General features: G+C 37.2%; 1 protein-coding gene across 2 annotated transcripts in view; it reads left to right on the plus strand.

Moving 5' to 3' along the window:
* Nucleotides 1–22,154, plus strand: part of cdh4 (cadherin 4, type 1, R-cadherin (retinal)) — a 366,212-nt gene that overhangs the window by 128,977 nt on the left and 215,081 nt on the right. For both annotated transcript variants that reach the window (XM_038295142.1, XM_038295152.1), the window contains exon 3: nt 1,539–1,562. In XM_038295142.1, the coding sequence (XP_038151070.1) occupies nt 1,539–1,562 (24 nt within the window). The remainder of the gene's footprint in view (nt 1–1,538; nt 1,563–22,154) is intronic.

Consider the following 22,154-nt stretch of genomic DNA (forward strand, 5'->3'; position numbering starts at 1 on the left):
GGCAAGTGCTAGGACAGCTGAATTCTTGACAGAGGGAGATGAATAATTTAACATGTGCAAAGCTAAGTTCTGTGGATGGACTTAGGTGTCTTTATACATTGAAAAAGGGATTAGATGACATTGTCTGCAAGCATAACTGTTGTTTAGAAAGCACTGCAGTTTTCTGTTAGGTCTCTAAAGATGTAAAAAGCATTAAACCTTACTGAGGTAAAAGTAGTTGTTCAAAAGAAAGTGTGTCATGTGCCTGAATAAGCTTTTACCCTTGCTTAACTGGAGGTAGAACTGTATAACCACAGCACACATGGCTAATTTAGGCCAGATTAGTTAGGTAAAAGCAGCATACTTAAATATACAATTGAATTTGTCAAATAGAAGCCAAATAAAACCATATGTGAGTTTGTTAACTTTGTTTTAGTTAGCTTACACATGCTTATGGCCCTTCATATTCATTGTAAGAAACAAATGAAACAGACTAAGCATGGGAAATAGATCGTTTACTTGCAGAATGGAGCAAACTTTTCCATACCCGCTGTTAATTTCCTTTTATTGTCACATTGCATATAGGCTTTAATTCATCTAATTGGGCTTGTATGTGGAAGGTTAAACGTTGGACCAAGATAAAAAGTTGGACCAAAACAAAGTAATAAAAAAAGAAAAGGATGATCTAAAGTAAAAGTCTAGTTGTTTGTGCAAGTCTTTTGCAAACTCCAACATGTTTTCTTTGATAATTGCTTGATGTTTAGGCCTAGCCATTTTCCCTGTGACTTACCAAATTTTGTCATCCCTTTTAAAGATATGCATCCCCCAACATGTAACTGCCAAAATAATGTTTTGGTTTAGTTTAATTTGTTAGCTTTGTTAGCTTAGATTGTGTTAAAAGTTTGATTTTATTGCCATCCAACCATATCTTTAAAAGAACAATAAGATGCTTATGGGTACATTAATTAGTCAATACAAATACATGCCATGTTTTTTACATTTTATATTAAACACATATTGCATTCTTCACATTCAATTTCTTTGGAATATCACTACATTTGTGGCTGTAACAGAACCAAAAGTTAAGAAGTGCAAGAGTTGTGAGTACAACTGCAAGAATCTGTAATATGTTGCAATGTGCACAGAGAGAACTACACAATTCTCATAAATTTCATTGACAAAACGGAGCAATGAAGAGATCACATCAGGTGTTTGAAGATAAAGACATATTCTGCTGCCAGAGGGGATGAAATGAGAAAGAAAGAAAAAAGCAGCCTGCATCCTGTTTAGATGGTGTTGCCTTAATAATAGGCAGAGACAAATGTAGGAGGCTACGAGGATGTGACAGCAAATTTTCCTCAATAGTGACTTTATGTTCTGTTTATTTCACTGTCCTGCCACCGTTTGTTTTTTTCCATTAATCTTTACAAATTGATCTGCTGGTTTTTCTCTTTACCTGTGTCTTTAATATTGCATTGCCACTTTTCCTCAAACCTATTATGTTCTAATGATCATTGTCTGTCCCCCCCCATCCCCCCCTCTCTCTATCTCTCTGACAGATACCACCCTGTCCAGCGAGCGTGGTAAGTACCGCCGCCGCTCACTCACTTGATTCATAGCAATCTGTTTGTGGACTCTGCCAGTGATGGTGTGGTGTCTTTACACACTTTTGTGGAAGGAACCGTTCTCAGATGCTAGTCTCAATGGGGGCTTGGAGGGGTGGTTAGTGAAGTGCTGAGCCACAAAGACTATTTGCATCACCAAGAATCTGTTTTCCTATCAATCACATTGAATGTCACAGCAAATGTTTAAAACGAGGGTAGAAGCATAAAGTGAAAGCAATTATGAAAGCAGCATACACACACCCATGTGGCCAATCAGAATTTGAGTTTGGCATATTTTCTCTGCATGCTTTTCTCTTCGACCTACTTAGTCAATTTACCCCCTTTTGACTCCAATAGTACTCAATAACAAGCCAAGAGGGAGCATGTTTTTTTCGCTTGAAGTGTTTTCAAATTTAAGAGAAACCATCTCATTTTACACTAAGCAAAAAGCGGATGGTTTTCCCCATTATGGTGGTCTCTCATTTTGAACATGCTTCCTGTTGTTCTGTGACTGCTGGCTTCCTGAGTTTGCTAATACTTTTTAATCCACCCATCAAACAACTGAACGTGAAAGTCCATCTGCCTTTTTTGTCTCTATAATTTGCAAGAAGAACTGTGAGATTGTTCATTGTTCAGATATCTGGACAAGTGTTCTGTTAACACATCTTCTGTATTTGTCATCGGCATAATGTCGTGATGAAGCTGGGGTAAAAGATACCCGGCTGAAATTACTGCAGGTGGTTAAGGTGATCGCAATCAAATTTGCTGATGCAATGGCATAAGTCTGTATAGTAGATAAATATATAGATGCTGTGAGGTTGGTTTGGAACATCAAAGACAAAGTGGGAAACAGGAATGTAAAGCTGCAGTTGAGATTAGGCCCTTGAGAGTGTTTTATGTGTGTATGTGCAGCTGAGGTATCATCTGCTTGCAGGTAGAGGAGGTGAAGATACACAGTACAGTGAGGCTGTGTGATCAATATTTCATTGCAGAACTAGCAACAATGTCCCAGGTTTTTTTCTCTTCTTCTCAAACACAGCCAGGACTGAAGGTAAAGAAAAGTAAGAGGAAGCCAAGAAATACTGAGGCTCGTTTTAAGTCAAGGTTTTGATTTTCACCTGATTTCACTGCAGCTCCTATCACAGGTCGTGACTCTGGGCTCAGACGTAGGCCTCTGCCATTTACTGATAAACTTCACTTAGACCTCTAAATTAAAACAGACTTGTGACCTAATTAAACTTAGACTTGATTAGACTACTTCCACACTGCAGGCCTTAATAATCAATTGCGAGTTTTTTTTTGTGGAAGCCGATTATTTATGAGGGGTTGTTCATGTAGCCAAATAAATGCGACTTCTATCTCCTGTGTGACCTGCATTCACACAACTCAAGTGTCCCACATGCACAGTAGAGGACACAATGACGTCACAAGCGAGCTTGCACTGTGTCTACGAAAGTAAAAATGTATATTAGTGCTGTAGCGCATCTAGCAGTCCTTAATTTCTTTCCCAACCCCAACCAGTGCATTAACAATAAAATATTTTAAAGAGCATTGAAAATAAAGACTGCTCTCCGCATTATCGTCCATCATGGTTGTTTTTCTTCCCGCTTCTGCGTAGCAAGATGCAGAATAGCTGCCTTTGTTAAGCAATAATGATGTTTAGGTCGAATGAATGTGACCTGGCCATTCAGGCACTGGTCGTAATTAAAAAGATCAGATTCGTATCGGATTCAGGACCACATAGCCATGTGGCCTTGGTCGCATTGGAAAAAACAGATCTGTGTTGTTCAGACTGCCATGAAAGGATCTGATACAGGTCACACATGGCCAAAAAATTGGATTTGGGTCACTTCAGGCTGCTGTGTGAATCTAGCTTAGTATTTGAATCGCATCCACAACCTTTACTTCATTCAGACCTTTAAGCAAGTATTTCAATGTGCCACAAACCTCCAATCCAAGCAAACATGATTTATTAGCAAAGGATGTTTACATATTTTGAGCTGTGGTTATCATATAAGTTGTTTTATTTTAAATGCAGCTTGATGGTAATGATCATGCATTTTTTTCGCTTTTAAAAAATACAGATGCATTCCATTCAAAAACCTTTAGGGCTGAAACAATGGATTTGATTAGTTGTGATTAATCTAATATTGAAATAACCATCAAAAAAGGAAAATATATATATTGCATTAGAGGTTAAAAACCCTGTATTTTTCTGTGAAAATACTCTATCCAATATTCTGCAAGTGGTATAGCTTTAGCTTAAGCTGGCTCATATTCGCTAAAAATAATGTTATTATGCACCTTTTGCTATCCAGTTGTCAATCAATTACTCGAAAAAGTAATTGCTTAGCAAAATAATTAAATAATTAAATGAAAAAATATAACAAAATTTTGTTGATTATTAGCTTTTGTGTTTGAATTTCCCCAAATTACGTTTTCAGAAAAGTAGAACATCACATAAGGGTAAAAAAAAAGGGTTTAATCTAAAATTTTATTGGACATCTGAAATTTATGTCTATTATTCACAAAGATGCGCTTAATACATGGTTGGCGATCCTTTACCATTAATTGCCACATCGATGCAGCATGGAATCAAAGGGATCAGTCTGAGAATCTGCTGAGGTTGCTGAGCATTTGACCACATTTGACTTATATGCATTATTTGCTTTAGTGGTTCTCATTTTGCTGTGGACAATGCCCCATAAAAAATTTTCGGGTTTGAGGAGGTGAGTTTTTTTGAATAGTCAAGTAAAGTTAAACCATGTTGTTGTTTAAGAATATAAACAGGTAGGTATGTTTTGTCCTTGTTTACAAGTGTCTAAATGTTGGGAATTCAAATCAGCTTTACCATTAAGCTTGGACCAAAGCAGGAAGGGTTCATTAAACAAAGTGAATAAACATCAGCAGGTGACAAGGCTCTTCAAATAAACACTGATGAGGAAAATTCATATGAATAAAATATGCTTTGATTTACTATTCTCCCAAGGTTGTGGTTATCAATGCATCTAGAAAACTCTTTTCTATGACCTTACCTTCCAATCAACTTTCCATCTAGTCATTTGTCTCCAGCTAGATTCTTTAACAATTACTTTTTGTGTGGCATCAACCTTGAGGATGGTGCCAATGACATTCTGCTGGATCAGTCTTCTCAACTATTAAACAGCCCATGATATTTACAAAAAATACACTTCTGTATTAAAAATCTTGCTTTAATTAGCATTAGGTATTTTCCAATTTTAAAACAAGATCTGGAATTGTCATGAACTGCAAAACAAACATGTAAATGCAGAGAAATAAATTCTTATAAAATATTATATTCTATACCAACACAATCTAAATAATAGGTTTTTCAAATTACAGATAGATAGATTTACCAATAACATGTGTCCTCTTTGTTCAGTTACATTTTGAAAAAAGAAAAACATCCCTACTAAATAGATATGGTACATTACACATAAAGGTAATTGCATTTCAATTCATTATTACCTTGCCAGTATTTTTTTTAGTAACTAAAAGTTTGACCTGAACTCTTAAGAATGGTCTTATGAACATCTCTGGGTCCAACATTTACGGTAAATCCCTTTTTATGCTCTTCATCTTTGCTTCCTTCTTTTCTTTTACTTTACAGCGAAGTAGTCCCATAGTGTGAATAATAATTTACAAGAAAAGGTGGAGCAAGACAGTGTAAAATAATGAGAAATTAAAAAGAAGTGAAAGTAATCAAAGTTGGGGCAAGGACGGTTTGTCCTTGCTCCCTTTCTGCAAAGCAGTCAGCAGTAAATAATCCAAAAGATTGCTCAGCATTCAGTAGAGTGCACATTTTTTGCCTTTGGATTTCTTTTTCTGTCATACATACTTTTTCAGGAAAAAGGACCATATAATATACAGCATACCTGCCATGAAAACCACACAGTCCTTGACAACTCCTTTGTGTCTTGTTGTACTTAACAAGCTCTCTTTATTCCCCTAGCAGGGACAGGGTGTGTTCGGAGTTGGCTGATAGGCGTCCTCAGCCTTAAGTAGCTGCTAGCGCATCCTCTTCTGGCGTAATTGGCTGTACCTGAGGAGGGATGGCAATGTGTAATAGTCATAAAAAACTGTTCTTGGCTGGTTCTAGTGTTCTTATCTGCAATCTCATGATTGATTAGGTTTTTTTTTACTGCTAGCCGTGCAAATTGTTCAACCCGTATCAACTAAACAGAAAAACCCCATAACCCTATCTTGGCTAAAACATGTTGCACATTAGATCTACCTTACTGTAGGATGAAAACTGATTAGCTCACATGACTCTCGTACTCCTCGGCAGGGTGACTGTCCCCTTATATTAAGCTGGGGTCCTCTACTCAAGGCCTAGGAGCATGAGGATTTTTCGTTGTGTCCTAGCTGTCCATACAACTGTGCCATTCTGGACTGAGATGTCTAGCGCTTCTCCACATATCTGTTGGAACCACTTCTCCAGTGTGGGAGTTACTGTTGCAGCTGCTCCAGTAACCAAAGACACAACAGTTGCCTTCACCTATCAGGCTCTTTCTAGTTCTTCCCTGGTGGGTTTATCTTTTTTTATTTCACCAGTTTCTCTTGCTTTTTCCTAAATTTTCCATCATTTGGGATGGCCGCATCAGTTGAAACGACTCTTCTCTGCTGCTTAAGGCCCTGTCACACCTTGCAGAATTAGCCAGCATATGCCTGACATCCCAAAATCTCCTTAAACGCTGGCATATGCTGAACTTTCTATGAATTATTTAATTTTGGGCGTATGTGTAGTGTAATTTATAAAGAGTCCAGGGCGTCCAATTACAGCCTGACTTATGCATAACGCATGGCAGCGTAATGCCCATAAAATTATGCACAAGCCAGTGTCCTGAGGGTGGCAGCAATGCGCCCAAAGGTGCCTGATATGCATAAGAAGATGTCTTTGATCACGGCATTTACCTAGCAGCTGTTTACCGCTGTCGCAGCAGATTCAGTGTTATATCTGCTAGGAAGTTTGTTGGTCATGGGCGTGAACACAGGGAGGATCCATCACACTCACCCTCTCGTTCACCCTATGATGCGGTCTGGAGGAGAACTGACCGTTTCCTCCTGTGAACTCCCTTTTATACCAAAACGCTGACAATACACCACTATACAGTAGCTGTACTTTAGAAACCCGCTCCGAAGTTATCTGGAACACGTCAAATCTGTTGATATGCATTGGAGATTAGTTATTGATAAGTTACGCATAAGTTATACACAAGTTACTCATAGGTTTTGGATAAGCTAGACACCACGACTTATGAGTAACTTACACTTGACGTATGTCAACGATCAGATAACCTACCTTTAACTTCTGTCCCAGGTATAGAATACTCTGGCATACATCAACAAATGTTCAGTATGCCAGTGTGTTTCAGCGTGCTTCATCGTACTTCATTGTACTCATAACTTATACAAAACGTACCTATAACTCATCCAACATGTCCCAGCTCTTTTGCCTGATTTTTTTGTACGTCAGGCATACGTCGGTCTATCATCTGGCATTGTAATTTATTGTAATGTCCAGTTGGTTGGTCACTATCATTTTGTCTGTTTGTATCTAGAAGTCTCACAATATCTTTTCTCCGTCCACAAAAGAACACAAGAAACTGTATAAATGCCAAGGACTCAGGGGAAGGTTCAGGGAATACCTGAAAAAAAGCCTGGCAGGTGAAGGCAAATGTGGTACCTGTGGTCATCAGAGCTCTTGAAGTAATAATCCTCACCCTGGGGAAGTGGCTCCAGCAGATACTCGGAGAAACATCAGACATCTCAGTCACATCTATCAAAACGGCTGCACCTCTGCTGCTTAGCAATAATTATAAAGCTAACTTGGCAGGGCATTTTTTCTGTTTGTATCTTTAAGTCTCACAGCATCATATCTCTGTCATTGGTCTTTGGTAGTTGATTTCCATTTTGACTTTTTGATCTGCAGTTCATTCTTAAATATATAGTAAGCTAGATAGTTGTTTGTGAGTCTATACAGTATATTTAAGAGCAAGTCCAAGACAAATAGAAACGACAATGTTATTAAAGTCTGTAGGGAAATTAATTGTCCTCTATTTCTAAATAGCTCAAGGAAAACTCAATATAAAGAATTATTGGGAACAGCTGTCTTAATGGCAGGTGCAAATCAACTGCTCTCAGCATTTGGTTTGTGGAAAATCATGACTAAAACAAACAGGCTCAGTGAAGACCTGGGACTTTGTGCTGTGGTTGGGAACTAAAACTATGTCAGACCTTGATATCAATTAGGACATACCTATATACTGCACAGTCCCCTTTCCGGTCTCTTCTTCGTCACTGGTTTTAAGTAGCTGCTGTAGCTGAATAACTACTAATGGGTTATTCACTGTCTCCAAAACAAAAGCAACAACAGGAGTTAATGTACCAAAGCCCCCTGAGGCCAACATAACCAGTGATGAGGCCTGACAGTACAAAAAGTAGAGCCATTAAAGAAGTCCAACTGTCTTCAAATGTGTCAGTGAGTTTTTTTTTCTCAGTGCTTAATTGTGGCTGGACGTTTTTCTCCCCAGATCCTACAAATATCTTCTGCACCATGTTTTGGATTTGCTCTTACTATCTTTTATCTGTAATCTGATGTCTCTATTAGGGTTGATTTTTTTGGGACAGAATCAGATATACTGACTTTTTTATATATTTGATATGAGTTAAAAGTAGGTTTAGTTCAAGTCTCACAGAAATCTAAGGAAGACACATTGTTTTATATTGTTTCCATCAAATTCCTTTGCAGGTAGAATTCCTGACTATTTGAACAAATCTTCTTTAAACCTTGGTGAAGCGTGCAGCCTCCTCTGCCTCACTTTCCCTTCAGTACCAATTAAAGCTGTTTTGCTGCAGTGAATCTCGGGTTGATGAAGATAGCCACTAAGAGCTCTTGAAGTAAAGTCACGCAGTAGCTATGTGGTGGATGCTTTGTGCAATAAGCATGAAGGAAAACAAACAAGCATTGAAATTGCACTTTTTTTCTCACCATTTTAAGCCATTCCTAATTTTTCACATTCTTCCTAAAAAAATCCAAACCTGCTAGAAACAAGCAAGGATGTAAAATCTGTTTCTTTTTTTTTTTCCTTCCATACTATATATCCAGTGCCATGGAGACAACAAGTATTACTGTGGAAAGGGAAGAAAAAAAATTAAAAGAACTGCTGGAAGCTGCTTGATCTCACGGCTTCGACCAACTCTCCCAGCTGAATGGAAACAAGCTTTGCTCTGGCCTTTCTGCTACAAAGGCTGAGACGGGGTAGAGAGCCGAGGCACAGAGGACACTGCCTAATGGCTACGAGTCTGGCTTTTCCCACAGGATTACATGTTTGAGAAAGATAAAGTTTGATCTATATTTCTTTTCCAAGAGAAAAGGCTTCTTTTTTGTGATGCAGATGAGAGCAGACAGGAAAACCTTCTGAACCAGCAAGCTCTAAGGCAGAGTGCTGAAGTTCAGAGACTACAGATGAAGAAATGTGAAGGGCTTGTTTCACTTTAAATTTATCTGAGGGTAGCTTCGATTAAAATTTAGTGTTCGATTTTTTACAGTACAGACCCTTTAAAGGTTGATCTGCCTGTTCGTATTTTAACCAATTATAGTCCCCCATGTGAAAAAGATCTTGCAGTTAAACACAGTTTGTTGACTTTACTCAGTAGGGTAAAACATTTTTACAGAGTTTAGGATTGTATAAAATTTTATTGGAATTAAAGGTCTTAGTTGTGCATTAATTTTAGATTGTCCTGTTAAACATCCAGCCCATATAAGTTTTAAATGCTCAAAAAAGTGTTTTTCTTTCAGACAAAAGGGCTAGACCTATGAAAGTGTGACGCTCTGTAATCTTGATCAAGATCAATAAAAAGCAATGTTGTCCAGGGCAAAAAAAGTTTTGATCACTTTCAAGGTCTTAGCTACAATTTATATTATACAACTGTGTCAAATGCAGCACTGAGATCTAACAGGGCAATTACTGATCCAAGTCCATTATGTGAGGTAGATAGAGAAAGATTAATCTTATAATTTATCTTATAATCATCTGACAAAGTGAAACCTTATTTGGGAGGAGGGGAACTCTGTTAAAGTAATCCTGAAGGTTATTATAAGTGGTCAGAGAGGACAGGGTTGGGAGGAAATACTGTTATTTCCTCACATTCAATGCCAGATAAATCTTAAAATCTTAATCTTAAAGTTTTTTTTCTCCATTATTTTATGCGGGCCAGTTAGTTATACATCAGCCTGTACACCTAAATTCGGCCAATCATATACCAACGTTCATCTGTCAATTAAATTTTTTTGGTCATAGCAGAGAGCATGGCGCTAACAGAACTGGCAGCGTTGCAAGGCAAGGGCTCAAACATGTACAGCTGTAAGCCTTCTACACCAAACGAAGCTTCTGCCGCCCTGGCGTCCTCTTCGTCCCCGCTTTCCTCCTCTAAATAAAAAATGTATGAGACTTATTCACGACCTCTGACACAAAACTCTCCTCCTCTTGCATGTTTCCACTGACGCTAATTTAGTGCTACTTGGTTCCAATGTAATTTCCCATTAGGAACCTAAGTTGCTAACTGGTTAGCAAAATGCTTCCGACAAACCAGCCACAATCAAAAAGCTTGCGAACCTTTTACCACAACAATCCCGCCCTCTTGATAAACAACCAATCACATTCACTTTATTCACTCGTGTAAAGTCGTGCAACACTTGGGAGAATTCAGAAAAGCAGTGCTTGGAACTGACTTTCCCTATGACTTTAAGAATTTTACTTGTTGCTTCTTCTTCAAGGGAGGCTCCTTATGCTTTCATTGTGTCCTCTAATTGCTGAACCTTTTACTTTTCTTTTTTTTTTTTTTTACCTGTCATCACTGCCTTTCCAGCCTCTTAGCGCAAATGTGCTGATGTTCTAGGGAGATCATTATATTCTAAATATGAAGTCCACGCTTCTTTAAAATATTGAATAAAACCACACCTTCAAGCAATGATTTATTAAACCTGCAGCCTTTACTTTCAAGGTTTAAAGAAAGAGAAGCATAGTTATTGACAGCTATAGGGTAAATCTCAGTTCCTGAGACGTTAGTCAACAGAGAACTGCTGACTAGAAGGAGAGGAGTGATGTACATGTAAGTATATTCCCTGCTGTTAAGGTGAAGACAGCGCCATTCATCACACAGTTCAAAATCTCCCAAGTACTGCTTATTTATAATTATTGACTGCCAACGGTGTTGAGTTCCCATTGTCTATTTCCTCAGTAAGGCCTAAGTTGAAATCGTCTGCAAAAACAGGTTAATAGGTAATGCAATTCTTAAAAAATGCAAAAAAAAAAAAAAAGGAGTTTACCAATAGAACAGCAGATCTATTGGTATATTGTATTATATACTGTATTATACATAATATTATACATGTATTATACATAGAAGATCTTACCTTAATTTAAATTTCTCCAAAAAATGCCACATTGACACATTTATTATGCTCCATGACAGAATGTTTAAGTTCAAAAGGTGAAACAGTGCTATTGTGCTGTTAGTATTTAGCCTTTTTTTTCATCTAGTAAAAATCTCCCTCTCACATTCTTAATAAATGAAAGACATATCTCCACATCTAGATCAATTGGGGGAAAAAATCCCTTCAGGTGGCATATCTCTGTACTTCCTCCAACTTTTTTCAAAACCACTTTACTGATGCTCAAGGTAGCTTCAGCCAGGAACCTCTCCAACACTCTTAACTGTTTTGATTTTTTACATTCCAGAATAAAAGTCTTTCATCAGGGTTAGGTTATCAGGATCATTTATATCAAGCCTTTTACTTTTTCCTTTTTGGTTTAAGTAATAATAAAGCTCTTGGAGCTTTTCTTATTTTGCTTATATCTTCATTTTGTTCTTATATTAGTGTAAGCCTTCTAGTATACTCATGCAATTAGATCATACTTCATTTCATTTTACTGAGACTAATGAAGCCACATTTCCTGGGGTTAATTATTCCAACATTATGGGTTATTATAGAGAACAGTAAATGGCATTACCCTCTTTAGTGTCTCAATGTTTCAACATCACCTCCCACTGTGGGAGACCTCACCCCTCTTCAGTCCCCCCTCCATCTCTTTATTTATCATCCTTCTTGCCACCTTTTGGTTCATCCCCCCCTTTCTTTGCAGTATGGCTGGATACCACAATACTGTAGCATTACGAGATAAAAGGTTTGCCCAGGCAAATCCCTTCACAAACTAAAGGTTATAGATGCTTATTAGAGCGTATTTTCTCTGCCTGAGACCAACAGTTAAATTACTGTCTAGTGAATGAAAAAGTGAAAAGCTTTTTAGCACCTTTCTTTGCCTTTTTCTCTTCTTCCTTGGATGGAAGTATAAGTAAACTTTAGGCACTATTATTTCCAAGGATCTGGGTTGGGGGTAAAATGTCCTGTGATGCTAATAAACGAACAAGGTCTACACCTTAAACAAGATTTTCTCATAATTACAACCTGGTTTTCCATTTTAAAAAAAATCTTTGCAGTTTTTGGCAAATTTCACTCTAAAAACCTAACTTTTAAAAGGCTTACAAAATAACTGAGTTTTCTTTGATCTGAAGCACACCTTGGAGAATTCTTCACACTGGCTTTTACCTCTTTCATTTTGTCCTTTTATTATTCAAATCAGGATCTTGTCTGCAATGGTTTTCATGTCAGTCACATATCTCTGTTTTTTTTTTCATACAGACAGAAATTAATTTACAACTTTTAGGATGTGTTAAATTTGAGTGAGTGCGTGGAGTGCTGGTGTGGTGTGGTGGGAGGGAGTGGATGTGTGTTGCGGTGGATATGTGTGTGAATGTAATATTATGCATAAGATTACAATTTGAGCTACACTACAAACATCTATATCCGGATATGTGCTGACAGACCCTAACGAGTTCTGTCATGTTGGGGTTTTGCAAGACCCTTTTGCAGACAACAGCTTTTTACAACTAAGCAAGGTTCAAGTGGATTATTGGCACAAGCAGGTGAGTAAATGCTGAGAAGAGGAATCTACTAAGGCACTGAGGAGGAGGGTTTAGTGTTTGCTTTGGAAGAAGGGTTTGGTAACTGATGATGATGGAGAAGAGCAATCTCATTATTACTGTTAGTGGAGGTGATAATGATCCAGGAAGGAGGTGAGGAGGTGCAACAAAAGAGACTGAGATTGGCAGATGTGGTGTAGGTTTGTAATGAGTTTGTTTTCCAGAGGGGGCGAAAATAGCAGTGGATGGACAAACAGGTGAGTGACCTTTGTGGTGCAAGGGGGAGTTGCAGTAGCATCTCCAGAGGAGCAGGAGGTGAGGAGATTATAGGAGTAATTTCAAGAACCATTTATCTGAGGAACTTATTTTTGAAGGACTAGAAAGTAGTTGACAGAGGTCCAAGATGAAGTCAGGGATTGGAGATGAGGATATCTCATCTCGAAGAGATTGACAAAAAAAAGATAAGTGAAAGAACATAGGAAGATTTTAAGGTAGAAGAAGGCCTGATTAGGAACAATCTGGCATCTTCCCCAGGGAAACCTGCTCCTCTTTATCTCCATTTAACTGGCTACAGATGTTCAAAGTCACCTGTTTGTCACACCCTGTAATGCAAGAGGCAAAGCACACTCACAGACATACACCTTGAACACTGCCGTGCTGCTGTGACACATTCCTCTTTTTCCTCGGGTTCCTTCTAACAGCACCTCCCTTCATGTTACCAAATGGATTTAATCGCCACTAACTTGACACATTAATGTCATAGAAACTCCAACTCTATTCTGCTTGACTGCACTGGATTTTCTTTTAGTTTAGTGGGAAATTTGGCATGTGGAGCACATCGTGTCTCTCTGAGCCTTTTCCATTAGTGGCATAACATCTCTGTGTAATTATTGCTCATCTGCATTTGAAAGTAGATGCCATTAAAAGCTGAAGAATTAAGCGATGAAATTTCTAAAGTTAAGCACATTCAATTTGTTTAGTTAACTTGCACATGTAGTGCCTATGTGGCTCTAAGTGTGCTATTTAGGAAGTCACATAGACACTCATTTGCATACACTCATCTAAAGCATGATGTCATATTAATCCAGGTCTTGATGTTATTTAGACTGTTCTTTTTCAGATTTGAATTATTCTACCAAAAACTACTTATATATACAAAGACAATCCTTTCACATCATTTTATCTTAGATTTTCCCGCCCTTAAATAGACTCAAAATTATACATTTGGATTGTCTGAATGTATATATTGATTAGCTGCACTGTATTTGTTATGGACATTACATGCTTTAGGTATGATTTGGGTTGGATTTGGTTGCATTTTAGCAGATTTTTTAGAATACTTTAATTAAAGTGATCTAGCTTTTATGCTAATTCTTACATTTCATGACAAATCAACAGCTTCAATTGCAAAATCTCAACAGAACAATGACTCTAAATACTTCAGAAAACTGGTTTCAGAATCATGCTGACATGTTGCTAACTTCTGGAACTTCCCTCATCTCAAGACTTTAAAAGTGTTTGGCAATGGTTGAAAGATTATTATTGTTATTTGTTTGTGGTTTTCTTGAGATCTGCTTGGAATTAGAGATATTCAGATTCCATTTATTTCTCTCCGAAAAAAATTCTGATCCTTGTGCTGTGAGGATCGGCCAATACAGAGTACCGATACCAGTATATTACAAAAAAATATATAATTATACTATGCTTACATGACTGTGACATGATTATATATGTGATTATGTGTAAAGGCCTGGCTTTGGTCACACCCTTTAATGGAAACAAGAATTAATTCAGCAAATTTAAGCCATTTAGTTTTTAAAACAAAGAGTACTGTATAAAAAAGCAGTACTAGTATTAGCAAGCTCTGTCTCAGACGGGTGTCAGGTGATCACCTCTTCACTCTTCTAAAACAGCAGAAGGCAGCTCACCACAACTGTTTTAAGAGCAGTAAGGAAAAATTGTGTTAGAACCAATGCAACTAACCAGTAAATAAATTCCTATTTTGAATTATATGATGTTGAGGCCTGTTCTCCATTATTCGTGATACAGATGCCAGCATTTTCCAAAGTATTAGATATATTTAATACTGTAACGTTATGGGATTGACTAATTGGAATGTTTATACAAATCCCAGTGGGGGTGTGTGTACTATACATACAGTATAATAAACCATACTTTGGAGCTTATGTATAAACTAGACCTGTGGGGTGTAGAAAAAATGTAGAATAAATTCAAATTTGGTCTGCCTTTTCTTTTTTTTTCTTTTTTTTTTTTTTTTTTTACAAATTATTAAATTTTTTGACAAATTACACTAATAAAAACAAAACATTTAAATTGATGTGGCATTTATGTTCATTCTGCTTACCTCAACTTCTTAACGGAACTGAGCCCCAGACCTCCTATTTGTGAAATGAGAGGCATCAGCACTTTTTTTTTATAAAGGAAGGAGACTTATGAAACACCAAGGCACCCTCTGTGGAATTTTTTCATTTATTTGGGTTGCAGGTGGCATTTTCTGAAACCTGTGACAAACTCTTAATTTCCTTTCCTTGCTCAGTGTGTAACTGTCAAAATCACTTCGCTGTTGCATTTTTTTCCCCCTTCATATTCCACAGAAAGGGTTTTTTCCAAGTCTGAGCCAAATAGTGTAGAGTGGGCTGATGATTTAAATAAGTTGATCCTGGTTTCACTGTGCTCCATTTTTTAATCTATAAATAATGACAATTCAATAGAAAATTTTTGATTAAGTTTTACCACGTTTCCCTCCAAAAACTTGTTTTATATGATGTTGTTTTCATCTTGATGCTTACGCTGAGTATTGCTCTTAGATCTTTTTGCTGTTGGACCAGATAAATAGGGGTGGATATAAGTCAAATTTCCTTACTCTTGGACGGCCATTTAGTTCATAAAACTAATTCTTTAACTACTTAAATTCAGCTGATATGCCATAAGATATCATAGACACCTACACAAAATTTGTGCCACTGCTTATTTCATGTCAAATTCTGAACAAAAAAGAAAAAGGAAAAATAATTTTAATATGTATCAGCCTGAAGATGGAGTTTTATGTTTGACACAGATTTTAGCTCTGTAACATCTTATATTAATTTGATCATTCTAATTAGCTTAGTTTAATTGATTTTAGGCAGTTAATTTGTCACTTAAAGACTAGAGATTAACCCAGGGCAAAAATATATGTGTAATAGCAGGCATTACTGTAGACTAGACCAAAGCCATTAACAAGCAAATTAAGGTCTGAGTCTTTGGTTAAGGTCATAGGAGCTTACATTTCCACTTAATGATGCATATATTTTAACCCTAAAACATTTATTTCCCCCCCAAATAAACCAGTGTTTTCTCTTTTTTTAAACCATCTAACTTGGGCTTTAAATGCTTTCAGGCGAAGCTTAGTAAAAGAAGATAAGATAATGGTACCCATATATATTCAACCTAAATGTAAATGATGACTCACAGAGTTTCCTCTTTCTTTGTTAGAAAGAGTTAGAAATGCCCCAGAATGGATCTTTTTTTGTTGTTGCCATTTTGATACTTATAAGTAAATAAGATTCATAAGCCATTGTGACCCTCATTGACAAGATTAGATGAAATATAAGAGTCTTTACATCAGACATACACTATACTTCCAAAACTATTTGCGCAACCATCCAGATTATTGGACTCAGGTGTCCCAATCCCTGCCACGGCCACAGGTGTATAAAATCAAGTCCCTATGCATGCAGACAGATGTAACAAACATTTGTGAAAGAATTGGTTGCTCTCAAGAGCTCAGTGAATCCCGGCATAGAAGTGATAGCAAGCCACCTTTGCAACAAAATCATGAAATGTCCTCGATCCTAAATATTCCACAGTCAACTGTCAGTTGTATCATAAGAAACTGGAAGTGTTTGGGAACAACTGAATCTCAGTCATAAAGTGATAGGCCTCGTAAACTGGCAGGGTCAGGGGATACTGAAGCACATAGTGCAAAGAGAACACAGACGTCATATTTAACCCCTAAGGATTGGGAATGGGATGTCAGTTAGGTTCAAATTTGAGTCAAGGCAGGTGAGCAAATACTTTCATTAATATAGTATAGCTTCAATAGTATAGCTACAGAATAATTATTTCCACTTTTTGAAGCTGAAATATCAAATGCTATTGATGAGATTTTTTAACATGCAAAGATTTCCTCTCTTTGTAACTTAAATTTCACCAAATTCACTAACAGAGATGGCACCTTAAGAAGCAATCTACTTACCAACTGGTGATGATGTAGGCGTATTCACCCCAACTCTTGCAAATAAAAATTATGGAGTGTGATATGTTCCACTGGGATCTTAACTGGAACTGTGTGCTTCGGTTAGAAGGTCAGATACAGTGGAAGTTCAGTGGTGCTGTGGGCCATTCCACTTTCTAAAGGACCTGAAATGTTGTTGTAGTTTTCAGGTTTGACACACTGGACTTATTTTGGAATCCAATCCAACATAAAATAGGATTGTATGAAGTTATAGCAATTACATCTTTTCTAAATGCATAGGACTGGTTAAGAAAGTCCACGGTTCTCAGTAACTGTGCCTGCGCAGTTCTGACTGAAGACGGCCCCAGAACTATTTGGGTGAGACCTATGCAACAATTTGAAATTTCATGCTTAAAAAAGCGAGACACAGTGCTTTGGGGAAAATACAAAGTTAAATCTCTGAATATACAGGTCTTCATTTGGAAATGTAAAGTGCATACTGTATATAGGAAGCGGGACATACCTTGACATACCTCGGGATCAATAGGGTACATTAGCCATGGTAGGACCTCAGGATTATAGAAAAGCAAAACATTTTCCTGTGCACGATTTGTATAGCTAGTTTCATTGAAACGTTTAGCCGTGGATGGAAGAGATGTGTTTTAGTCTATAAATTTATTTGCCCTTTTGCCAAATAATGATTTACTTATATCAAGTTCCACTTAGGAAAGATACAGCTCTTTTTAGCCTGGTCTCTTGACAGCAGATCCAAAAACCTATAACCGCAAGTACTGACCTAGCCCTAGATTATCTGAACAGCTTTGGTAAAAAGATTTTTTTCTCCCTTCCTGTCATTCCACAAGAGATATTTGTTCCCTACAAATTTAAGATGATTGAATTTTCATTATTTGTTTCCCTTAGTTACCTTTTGATTTAACTGACGCATTCTGGATTGATTGAAGAGCTCCACTCTCTTACTAATACTTGCTTTGAGGTGAAAGAGTTAAAGAAAACATATTGCAAGATTGACCTTTAAAAACCAGGGAAAGTACAAACTGTTTTCCTTCACCCTACTTCTGCACCTCCATCATTCTCTCGCTGAGCGCTTCTCTAGATCAGGTCTCGAATGTGCTGGTGCAGGAATGAGGCCAGCTAGAATCAAACATTAATCAGCTGCTGTTTTATAAGACAGAGGAAGCGCCTATAGTCTCTGGGTCTCCCTCCTTTATGCCCTGAGACTGCCCTACCACCAAATGTTAATGTGACTGCCATTATTCATTTATGAGCTGCTCACTGTGTGCTACCCAAAGCCTGATGGCCTGGCAATGTGGGTGCACTGCAGGTGGACAAATGTGCCAAGGCAGCAAGGGCAAGGCCAGGTTTTCTTTCTTAAGGAAAACAAAACTAGTTTCTGAGGAAGAACTTTTTGGGTGGATAATTACATAGAGTGGCCTGAGATATGATTAAAGGGTTAGGTTGTTGGGAAAAAAGTGCTATGTTTGTAGCAGATACTATATGAAATGAGTGCACACAACAGGGATGGGTAAAATAAAAGAAATTCGTCAGCCAACTCTCCCTGTTTTCATATCAACACTGCATGCTGCAGTGAATATAGACAGGCAGTTCTGAACAGAGTTCTTCTTGGTATCCAGGACGCCCTGCGCAGCAGGAGCTATCCTTATTCTTAGTGTGGCGGCATCAGTAAAGTACGGTGGCTGAGAAGTGCAAAACACATTTACAATTCAAAAACACATTAACAAATAAAAAACAAAATAACATTTGAAGAAACAAAATTATATTTTGTGAAACAAATGTATTTTTGAAAAAAAAGTTTAAATTTTTAAAAACAAATTTACATTTTAGCAAACAAATTTACATTAACAAATAAACAAAATAAAATTTGAAGAAACAAAATTATATTTTATGAAACAAATGTATTTTTGAAAAAAAAGTTTAAATTTTTAAAAACACATTTACAATTCAAAAACACATTAACAAATAAAAAACAAAATAACATTTGAAGAAACAAATTTACATTTTAGGAAACAAATTCACATTTTAAATAAGTTAGATTTTAGGTGAGAGAAAGTTTCATTTTAGAGAAAAAAAAATACATTATAGGGAAACAAATTTACATCTAAAAAAAAATTGACCGTTCGGAAACACTTGTACAAGTGCAAAGACAAAACTGCAAGTGGCAAAACACATTTACATAGCCAAAAACAAATTAACAGAAGACGGCTACACGGAAAGGGAATGTCCCAGTGACCGGATGTGACGTCACGATTACCCTGACTTGTAGTACAAACAGCTCAAGCTGTAGTCCTCCTGCTTCACGTGAAAAGTCAGCGGCGATTTTAGATGGAAAGAATTGCACTGAAGCTGTTTTTCTTAAGTTTACGCTAACCGAACAATGTTTTCAGCCAATTTACACCATTTTGTTCTTCGTGCGGACGGTGTCTGGAACTTTTACGGGACACGGACCAGGTGGCAGGACCAAGCAGCAGGGCCGGGCGTATTACTGGCCGGAGCCACTATTATTTTGTCATGTAGTTTTTTAATTACTTTTCTTTGGTATTTAATTATTTTTTGGGTATTTTTCCTGCCGTTTTTCGGCAAATGCCTTATTTATAGTACTTCTAACTAGATTGTTTTATATATATATATATATATATATATATATATATATATAGGCTATATATTGTGATGTTATCGCTTAATAACCTGTATTAAAATGTATTCTTTATGGGTTTCTTTTTATTGTGATGTTATTGCTTAATAAACTGCATTAAAACTTTTATAATGTCACATTTACTTGATGGAACGGAGTACTTTATCTGCGAATAAGTGGCCTCGGCCGGCAGCAGCCACCATCGGCCTCTCCGATGGCAAGCTCTGCCGGCAGCGGCCACCATCGGCCTCTCCGATGGCAAGCTCTGCCTACAGCGGCCACCATCGGCCTCTCCGATGGCAAGCTCTGCCGGCAGCGGCCACCATCGGCCTCTCCGATGGCAGGATCTGCCGACAGCGGCCACCATCGGCCTCTCCGATGGCAAGCTCTGCCGGCAGCGGCCACCATCGGCCTCTCCGATGGCAGGCTCTGCCGGCAGCGGCCACCATCGGCCTCTGCGATGGCAAGCTCTGCCGGCAGCGGCCACCATCGGCCTCTCCGATGGCAGGCTCTGCCGGCAGCGGGCAACAACGGCCACTCCGATGGCCGGCTCTGCCGCAGCCACTGTCACGAATTGAGCCCGGCCCTGCTGCTTGGTCCTGCCACCTTGTACCGTGTCCCGTAAAAGTTCCAGAGACCGTCCGCACGAAGAACAAAATGGTGTAAATTGGCTGAAAACATTGTTCGGTTAGCGTAAACTTAAGAAAAACAGCTTCAGTGCAATTCTTTCCATCTAAAATCGCCGCTGACTTTTCACGTGAAGCAGGAGGACTACAGATTGAGCTGTTTGTACTACAAGTCAGGGTAATCGTGACGTCACATCCGGCCACTGGGACATTCCCTTTCCGTGTAGCCGTCTTTTGTTAATTTGTTTTTGGCTATGTAAATGTGTTTTGCCACTTGCAGTTTTGTCTTTGCACTTGTACAAGTGTTTCTGAACGGTCAATTTTTTTTTAGATGTAAATTTGTTTCCCTATAATGTATTTTTTTTCTCTAAAATGAAACTTTCTCTCACCTAAAATCTAACTTATTTAAAATGTGAATTTGTTTCCTTAAATGTAAATGTGTTTTTAAAAATTGAAACTTTTTTTTTCAAAAATAAATTGTTTCATAAAATATAATTGTTTCTTCAAATGTTATTTTGTTTTTTATTTGTTAATGTGTTTTTGAATTGTAAATGTGTTTTTAAAAATTTAAACTTTTTTTTTTTCAAAAATACATTTGTTTCATAAAATATAATTTTGTTTCTTCAAATGTTATTTTGTTTATTTGTTAATGTAAATTTGTTTGCTAAAATGTAAATTTGTTTTTAAAAATTTAAACTTTTTTTTCAAAAATACATTTGTTTCACAAAATATAATTTTGTTTCTTCAAATGTTATTTTGTTTTTTATTTGTTAATGTGTTTTTGAATTGTAAATGTGTTTTGCACTTCTCAGCCACCGTAGTAAAGCGAGCACAAAGTAACACATGCACACATTGTTTCCTGACAATGTGTAGAGTTGCTCTAGCTACTTAGGTTCTAAGGCAAAAAGTAATTCTGATGACATAGATACACATATAGCTTCTCAGATCATCAGGGCAAAGCAAAGTTTAGGTGTAAAAAGATAGGCAGCAAAAAATATCAGAGGAAGTGAAAGGCACATCAAAAGCATGCAAATGAATTCATCATGCTTAACAGCTCAGAAAGTGACAAATAATATTCTAGACTTGGTACAAGTGTGACATATCTTGTTCAAGTTGGAACAGTTGATGTGTCACTTTATTATTATGCCGTTTTTTTTTTCATATTGCAAAACTGGAGTTTTGCATTGTTGATGATGCCACTGATGTCAGATAATCCTCAAGCTACCATTGCTCATCAATACTTTACCAATAGTAGCTTGAGATAGTTGATGATGATTGAAATGAAAGTAGACCAACTTCTAGTTTAAAGACAAGTTAAAAAATATTTCCACTGCATTCCATGCAAAATGACACATTTATTTGAGTGTTTGGCAGCAGTGTGGCATATAGAGTAATGCTGTCCCTCCCCAATAGATGTTTCGCACTGCTAGTCAACTGATTTTATGAGCATAAGCAAAAATCAATGCTAGCTCACTCCTGCCATTTAGAAATAAGTTAAATAGAAGATGACTATGAAAATGCACTCCAATAAGATTAATTATTAGATTAAAGGAAGCCTTTTAAAATTATTTTCAAGCAGGTATAAAAATGAACCCCATATTACTGCATTAAACTGTTATTTGTTATGTGATTTTTGAATTCAATATATCATACTATCATTACCTGCTAGAGTAGGAATTGTGATAATTAAAATAAAAGTTTAAAAACAAGAGTCTTTGTTAATTCTGTTGGCTCACACCAGAGCAGTCTTTAGTTCTGGTGCTGTTTATGAATCAATTGGTGACCTTAAATTTATATTTTCAGAACTTGATTCATGAGTTTCTTTACTAATTTATTAATATAAACATAGAGACTTTTAGGTTTATTTTTCTTCTCATTTTGGACTTTTAATTATTCCTTATTAAAAACTAGGCGTCACTGGCAGGAAAACTGGAAAAGTGCAGAGAGCTTGCATTGTGAATAAAATGGGAAGAACAATCAGCTTGTTAATTAAATATGAAATTCTTCTTTTGTATAAGCTTTACTCTGCC

This window comes from Cyprinodon tularosa, unplaced genomic scaffold (assembly GCF_016077235.1).
Source record: "Cyprinodon tularosa strain WSP-4 unplaced genomic scaffold, ASM1607723v1 ctg11, whole genome shotgun sequence".
Taxonomy (NCBI): domain Eukaryota; kingdom Metazoa; phylum Chordata; class Actinopteri; order Cyprinodontiformes; family Cyprinodontidae; genus Cyprinodon; species Cyprinodon tularosa.